This window comes from Diadema antillarum, unplaced genomic scaffold (assembly GCF_040938485.1).
Source record: "Diadema antillarum isolate AM-2024a unplaced genomic scaffold, OU_Dant_1.0 seq00001084_RagTag, whole genome shotgun sequence".
In the NCBI taxonomy this organism is placed as follows: Eukaryota; Metazoa; Echinodermata; class Echinoidea; order Diadematoida; family Diadematidae; genus Diadema; species Diadema antillarum.
The window spans coordinates 162,062-169,561 of record NW_027271904.1 but is presented as its reverse complement, the minus strand read 5'-3'; the positions used below and the strand labels follow the sequence as shown (position 1 = coordinate 169,561).

Below are 7,500 nucleotides of genomic sequence, written 5' to 3'. Positions count from 1 at the left end.
CTGTACAGAATCGGCAAAGTAGAATTGGGTGATGAGCTTGGAGTGGACACCTACGCATGCGCAGTATAAAAAGTAAGCTAAAGAAAACAAAACAAAACGTCGTAACATGGTGACGCCGGGCTCAACGTACAAATCGAAACGACTAGTGTTTACCTTATTCAGCCTCAGGGCGACACATGCAAACATTTGAGGACGGGATCTCGTCAGGATCACATCTCATCAATCAAATTATAGCCTGAGCAATTCGTGGAATATAATCGTCATGGCGGAATCTACTATCAACACCAGCCCTTATAAGATTGATACGATAGAAATGCATGCTGGCGGGGATTCGTTTCGCCTGGTTCTTTCTGGCTTTCCGAAGAACTCTGGAAAAACGCTGATGGAAAAATGGCGTCACGTTCGAGACCACTACGATCACTTGAGACGGGCACTTTTGCTCGCACCCCGAGGTAATGGTTCCTACGGCTTACTAATCGTAGAGCCCGACCACGATGAAGCAGATTTAGCAGTTATTTTAATGTGCAACCAGGGCTTTGGTGCTATGTGCGGCTCTGGAACCATGGCCCTTGCCCGTTACGCCGTGGACTTCGGGATCGTGAAGCCTGTGGCACCCGAAACACAAGTCAACATACAGTGGGTCTGCGGATTGGTCAAAACTTTCGTGGAGTACGACGACCAAACCAAGAGATCTGGGAAAGCAAGATTCCGCAGCGTTCCAGCTTTTGCGTTCAAAACTGGTAAGGAGATTGTCACGCTGGGTATTCTCCATTGATAACACGTATCGTATCATAGCTCTGATACACATGCAGATTGATTCCACATAGCCATTTTTTACACAGACCCATACAAAGACTCACTCTCAAAACACAACTGTATTAATGATAATGACAAATGCTAGCCTTCATTCATACCATTTTAACAATCAATAACAGTCTAAACTATGGCACCCTGACAGGAACGCAGAGCTGGCCTATACCGAGTCAATTATTCATTAGCAATAATGGAAAACTTGACTCCAGCAGGAAAATGAGGTGAAAGCCAAGGGTGCGGAGGTTAAACGACATTTGTTCCTGAACATTGCTCCCACGAAATATTTGCACGCTATTAAAGCTAAATTCTATCCACAAACATGACCCTGACCTAAGGCCGTAATCACAAACATAATTCTCACACCAAACTAAACATAAAACCCCATCACAACATTAACCCTAGGTCACTGGAGAAAGTTAAGACAGAAGCAATAATTGATTGTCTCAGGAGCAAAATGTCGTGTTACCGGATGGGGGATGGGGGCTGGTGGTGGGGCTGAGGGGATGCAACCCTGCCCCTCTAATTACACACAAACACACATAAGAATGTATGTCTCTTGACAAGAAAATAAAATAAATAGAAAAATAAAAAGCAAACTTGAATATCCATGAATTCCTGAGATTCCTTAAACCATGTGAGAAGAAGGGGATGGTTCTGTGACTATCAGACTGTGAGACCGTGTATGTATCTTTTTCTGCTGAATGATTTCAACGCTTTCGCGATAGTTGGCTGTGAGTTTGTCAGTAGGGAGCTTTAGATTTTAGAAGCGCGGACGTTCAAAGGAAAAAAAAATGCTCTGAGCGTGCACAGTCGATCTATTTTCAGCTTGCGTCGCCTGAGTTTTTCACTACGCGTACTGGGCACTGATCATAGTGGGGGCGCGATTTTATTTATTTTTTTTTATACGTTGCGTCCCAGTGTAATCTAAAGCTACTTTTCAACGCAACGTAGGGGAGAGGAGAACGTCCAGCGCACTCGTCGTCTCAAACGTCCTCGCGTCAAAATATAAAGCTCCCTATTCTGTCAACAAGAGAACGAAGCAAAGAAGCAAACAATACCCCCCGAGTAAGAATCAATTTGACCAGGAAGGTTACTCGCATACATGCCGTACATGCACATAAGTTTTAAGTACGGTGCGCCAAGCTAGTGTCGTATGGTCTCTTTCGTCAACGAAACTGCCATTTCTTCATCATGTTGACCAATTGCCCTTTCATCAATGAAAAAAAATATTTTGTTGAAGAAACATAATACAAACTGATGACTTATATTTACCTCTTCTTCGATATGCTACATCGCATAGATTTGGTAAATACCAAGGAATACGTGTTTGAATTCTGTACCTGGTGAAATGAAGTTATGTCCGTCCCTTGCCTCTTTTAAGCGTATGTAAAAGATATTTACTAAACGATTGGACTGTAGGTGAAATTCTACCAAATATCTATATAATTTCATCATCCTGTCACAGTTTGCCTGTTCATTGTTTTTTAGATACCTCCGTCATTTGAGATTTTCATCAACTAAACTGTCTGATTCCCTTTAGAATTATAAGCTCTTGAATATTTCATAGTGTGATTTCTAAATATCTCGCAGAACGTCACAAGCTGAATTCTCACCTCAACCAGTACTGTATTCCATAGGCAAAGCAAGTATGACCTTTTGTGAGCAGCAATGCCCTCACGAACAACCCGGTGTCTCTACGATCTGAGCCGAATGGAAACATTTCCTTTAACATGTTTATACAGCTTATTTCAACTTTGGGATAGTGTGACATCTGCATAAATGAATTGCTTCTTTTATTTTCGACCTTGTCATGCCATCAGATATGGAAGTCGATGTCGCTGGTTACGGGGCGGTAACGGTGGACATTGGTTATGGAGGAGCATATTATGCTTACGTCAGCGCAGACCAGTTGGGACTCGACGTTTGCAAGTCACCCATGCAAGACATCCAATCGGCGGCCATCGCGGTGGCCAAGGCTGTAGGATCAGCGGTGAACCTGAGCCATCCAAATGATACGGATCTGGCTACCCTGTACGGGACCATCATAACGGATGGAAAAGACGAATGGAGTTTAGAGCCTTCTGTTAACATATGTGTGTCGGCTCTTGGACAGGTATGCGTTGATGTATACCACCAGTATTTACCAAAAAAAAAAATGTTTCTTTTGATGTACGTAACGTGTAGAAAGGTTATGGTCATGATCAGAAGACTAGAGAACAGCTACATTATATTGACATAATATCACAGATCACTGACCCTGACAGAGAAGTAGTTTGTTGTAGGTCCGTGAGGCGATGGGTTTCATTCGATTAAGTGTCTACTTCAAAAAAAAAAATCCACTCAAAAATGTTGTCGATTACATAATAAAGAAAACAAATATTATCTGCAGCATTGTGCAAAAGTTATGGCATTCTGGAATTTCATTTTTTTTTTAATTGCGGCTAAGTCGAGGAGACTAATTTTCTGTCCATGACGTCTTCTAGACCTCTTTGATTTCCCCTTTTGTTTGGACATCAAGCTGATTATTTCACCTTCGAGCAGTCGTGTGTTTATATCTTCAATCCTGTCAGATAAATGACAATGTTATATTTGGTTGCAATGGTTTGAAACTGGATATCAAAACCCCACAGGACCGCAATGTCTCTTCTTTCTTTCTGACTCGTGATCCTTTAAAAAGTTGTTAGAGTTGAAAGCGAAGAGTGTGTACAAGATTTTATAGAAATGAAAAAGGGACTCTAAAGACACACCTAATCACACAATTCTACAAAAAATGTTCAAGATAAACTGCTTAAAAACACACTTTCCCGCCCGTTTTATGACCCCAAATTTTAGCATAATGTAAAAGAAGACTCTTTCAGAAAATATGAAAAAGTCAAGAGTGGCTTGGTTCACCCATTGTACTTATTTTCAGTCCTCACGCAAAATCAGTGTGTGCGACTTTTTGTTCTTTTTGTGATGCACGGTCGCATATAGTGTCCTACATATGAAGAGTTTGTTCGCAAAAACCGATAATTCCATATTTGCCAAATGGAATATTTGCGATTAAAGGTCAAGAAAATGGAGATAATAATAAGAAAATGTTTGTTTGTTTTGACCATAACTTCAAAAATGTACCTTTACGTGTAGTGACCAATATGCCATTTAAAAGATATTACTTTGTACTTTATGACAGAGACCGTAGTTCAAAATCTTGAATAATGGTCTTATCGGTTTTTGCGAAGAAACCATTCATACATTCATATTTACGATATTATGACACACAGACACAAAAACAAAATATATCGCGAGGTACATGTCCATGACTCTTAGAAGCAGAAAAAAAATATCTTACAACCTGTCTTTCTGTCTATAACGGTGACTCTTTTCTTCACCTTTGACGACAGATATTTCCATGGTATACAGTCAAATGTTCGCTGTTATGATGATAACGATACCGTGTTCCACATAAGATGTGGAAGCAGTGATGCACCATAGAGATGAAACCGGGATCCATGCGGAGGTCATGACAAGTCGTGATTCACAACATTTTTATTTTTCACCTTGCACGTGTACTCACACACTCTTTGCTCAAAGAACCCCCAAACAATGGCTTTCAACCGACCCAAATTGTGGAGTGATCTTCCCGCAGAGATAGTCAAATCTTGTTCTCTGTTTATCTTCAAACAAAAACCAATACATGTTGCTGAATGAGCATAAAACTGACTGATACGATTACGTGTTATTTTACATTGATCTCTTCCAACGCATGACGGATCCATTCAAGTATATGTTTGCTTTACCTGTGGTTTCGGTTTTTATCGTGTTTATGCTCCCATATAATTACTACACTATAGTACTTATCATACTTTGAACTCGTTATGAAACTGCTTGTATGTAGGTCATGCTCCTATACTAGCTTATTTTTATGCTATCTTTTATCCATCAGCTCTTATTCTCTTCCATTTTTTTTTCTTTCTCTATTTTTTGACTTCTGCTCTTTGTACGTCGATTGCTATTTTTAGCTTTCAAAATAGTTTTGTCCTTGTATGCTTTGTCTCCTATCTCCATTGCAAAACGAATTTATATTAATACTTTTTTTTTTCCTGAACGCGCGGTTACAAGCTTTGCTTTAGCGGTTCCTTCGTATAATTGTACATGTTATAGAGAATTGTCCTTTGTGTATATATTATGCTGACAAATTTTATTGAAATGACTAACCTATTGATAGTTTAAACACAAACATAATTTTTCTCCTCTTTCCAGATTTTGAAATCCTTTTCTCCCTAAATCCCGTTTCAGGTATCCAGATGTCCATGCGGATCGGGAGTGACCGGTCGAATTGCTGTGCAGGTCCACAAAGGGCTTATTGACCTTAATCAGGTACGGCGGTTCGAAAGTGGAGTCTCCGGTTTAGAGTTCACTGGGAAGGCGGTGGAGACGACCAAAGTGGGGAACTACGATGCGGTGGTGGTGGAGGTTGCCGGAAAGGGCCACTTCATCGGGAGAAGCACTTTCTTCGCTGAGGAGGGGGATGCATTGTGTAATGGGTTCCGATTAGAGTAAGGGGACAGGCTACCAGCGTTTAGAAATGAGGGACTCGTGATCTCTAAAATGACGTAGTCTTTTGAAGCACTATCATTAATTTTGATGGTTGATTTGGCGGTTGAAAAGAACACTCTTAAAACATCCGAGTCAGAACTGACCCGGAACTGGGTCCGTTGGGGTCACACACCGTTCCGGGTCAGAAATGACAAGGAATGGGGTCAGATATGACCCTTTCAGAGTCATGAATTGGGTCAGGGTGAACCCATTCGGGGTGTTCATGACCAAATTCCAAGTCATTTCTGACCCGGAACGGTGTATGACCCCAACGGACCCAGTTCCGGGTCAGTTCTGACTCGGGATTTTTTAGAGTGAAATACATTCGTTATATACATATGTGACCCTGCACCACAAAACAAACAAAACGTCGCCAGACATGAAATTTTAATTAAGATCATATTCTGAGAGAGCAGACTTTCAGCTTTAAAATGATGTATAACTCTAAGGAAATGGAATCTCCTAAATATTGGAAAGAAAGCACAAACTCAGGAAAAGTCTGAACTGAGAAAAGAGGCTTTGAAGTACAGTGTCTATTCAAGCGCTTAATCTTTACCAAACCGTGCTAGCTCATGAGGCAAATCTCTCGTTTGAAGAAGCTACACCCCTGTAGACAATGCCAGTGTATATCTTTGCAATCAAGGACTTAAAAACCAAAGATAAAAAACACCTGTTTCTTGACCCTGGCCTAATCTAAGCATCAGTCACCGCCACAGGGGGGGGGGGGGGGGGGGGGCACCCGGGAGAGGAGGAGATTGTTTTGGTTTTGGCATGGGCTATGTAGCTTCATGGTGCGTGTGTCTGTCGACAAACTTCTACAATGCTCTCCTTATTCCTATATTTTCGTTATTTATAGGTTTTTTTTCGTTCGAAATTCAAAAACGGATGACTATAGAATTTCTCAATAGAATATAAAATCTAAAACTTTAGAAAGAATACAGAAAATTGAGTGCACTTTGAATGGTCTGCCACAGGCAGATATCCTTATCATGTTCTTACGTAATATGACAGCTGTTGCAGTCATTAAACCCTGGCTTTGCCTCTAGGTTTGCCACGCCTGAGTAGAAAGCTATTTTGCAGTGGACAAATACATCAACTTCCACTCTCAAACGAGGAATCGTTAGGGGGGTATAGCACCCCATCAGCTTCGTTTGGGGTCTCGCCTCAAACGGGGCTTTGACGGCATGCTGTGCGATGAATGGGACAAAAAACAGGGAGTAAACCTTGCAAATAACAACAATGAGGGGATTATCAAAATACATTGAAATTAAGCATGCCTCTCTAACACATTTTGTCCATAATTACTGATATATTTCAAATCAGTAGCACTATCCTTTAAAAAGTTGTTAGAGTTGAAAGCGAAGAGTGTGTACAAGATTTTATAGAAATGAAAAAGGGACTCTAAAGACACACCTAATCACACAATTCTACAAAAAATGTTCAAGATAAACTGCTTAAAAACACACTTTCCCGCCCGTTTTATGACCCCAAATTTTAGCATAATGTAAAAGAAGACTCTTTCAGAAAATATGAAAAAGTCAAGAGTGGCTTGGTTCACCCATTGTACTTATTTTCAGTCCTCACGCAAAATCAGTGTGTGCGACTTTTTGTTCTTTTTGTGATGCACGGTCGCATATAGTGTCCTACATATGAAGAGTTTGTTCGCAAAAACCGATAATTCCATATTTGCCAAATGGAATATTTGCGATTAAAGGTCAAGAAAATGGAGATAATAATAAGAAAATGTTTGTTTGTTTTGACCATAACTTCAAAAATGTACCTTTACGTGTAGTGACCAATATGCCATTTAAAAGATATTACTTTGTACTTTATGACAGAGACCGTAGTTCAAAATCTTGAATAATGGTCTTATCGGTTTTTGCGAAGAAACCATTCATACATTCATATTTACGATATTATGACACACAGACACAAAAACAAAATATATCGCGAGGTACATGTCCATGACTCTTAGAAGCAGAAAAAAAATATCTTACAACCTGTCTTTCTGTCTATAACGGTGACTCTTTTCTTCACCTTTGACGACAGATATTTCCATGGTATACAGTCAAATGTTCGCTGTTATGATGATAACGATACCGTGTTCCA

The 7,500-nt window shown here is 40.2% G+C and overlaps 1 protein-coding gene across 1 annotated transcript; it reads left to right on the top strand.

Annotated features, from left to right (window-relative positions):
* Positions 1-262: 262 nt before the first annotated feature.
* LOC139743469 (trans-L-3-hydroxyproline dehydratase-like) lies at positions 263-5,355 on the top strand. The gene is made up of 3 exons (XM_071653954.1): positions 263-740; positions 2,634-2,926; positions 5,092-5,355. Exons 1-3 carry the CDS (start codon positions 263-265, stop codon positions 5,353-5,355), a joined length of 1,035 nt encoding a protein of 344 aa, XP_071510055.1.
* Positions 5,356-7,500: the final 2,145 nt, after the last annotated feature.

Coding starts and splice junctions, on each gene's coding strand:
- LOC139743469 (XM_071653954.1), top strand. CDS start 263: ATGGCGGAATCTACTATCAACACCAGCCCTTATAAGATTGATACGATA. Junction 741..2,633: donor AGCTTTTGCGTTCAAAACTG/GTAAGGAGATTG, acceptor TCATGCCATCAG/ATATGGAAGTCGATGTCGCT. Junction 2,927..5,091: donor GTGTGTCGGCTCTTGGACAG/GTATGCGTTGAT, acceptor ATCCCGTTTCAG/GTATCCAGATGTCCATGCGG.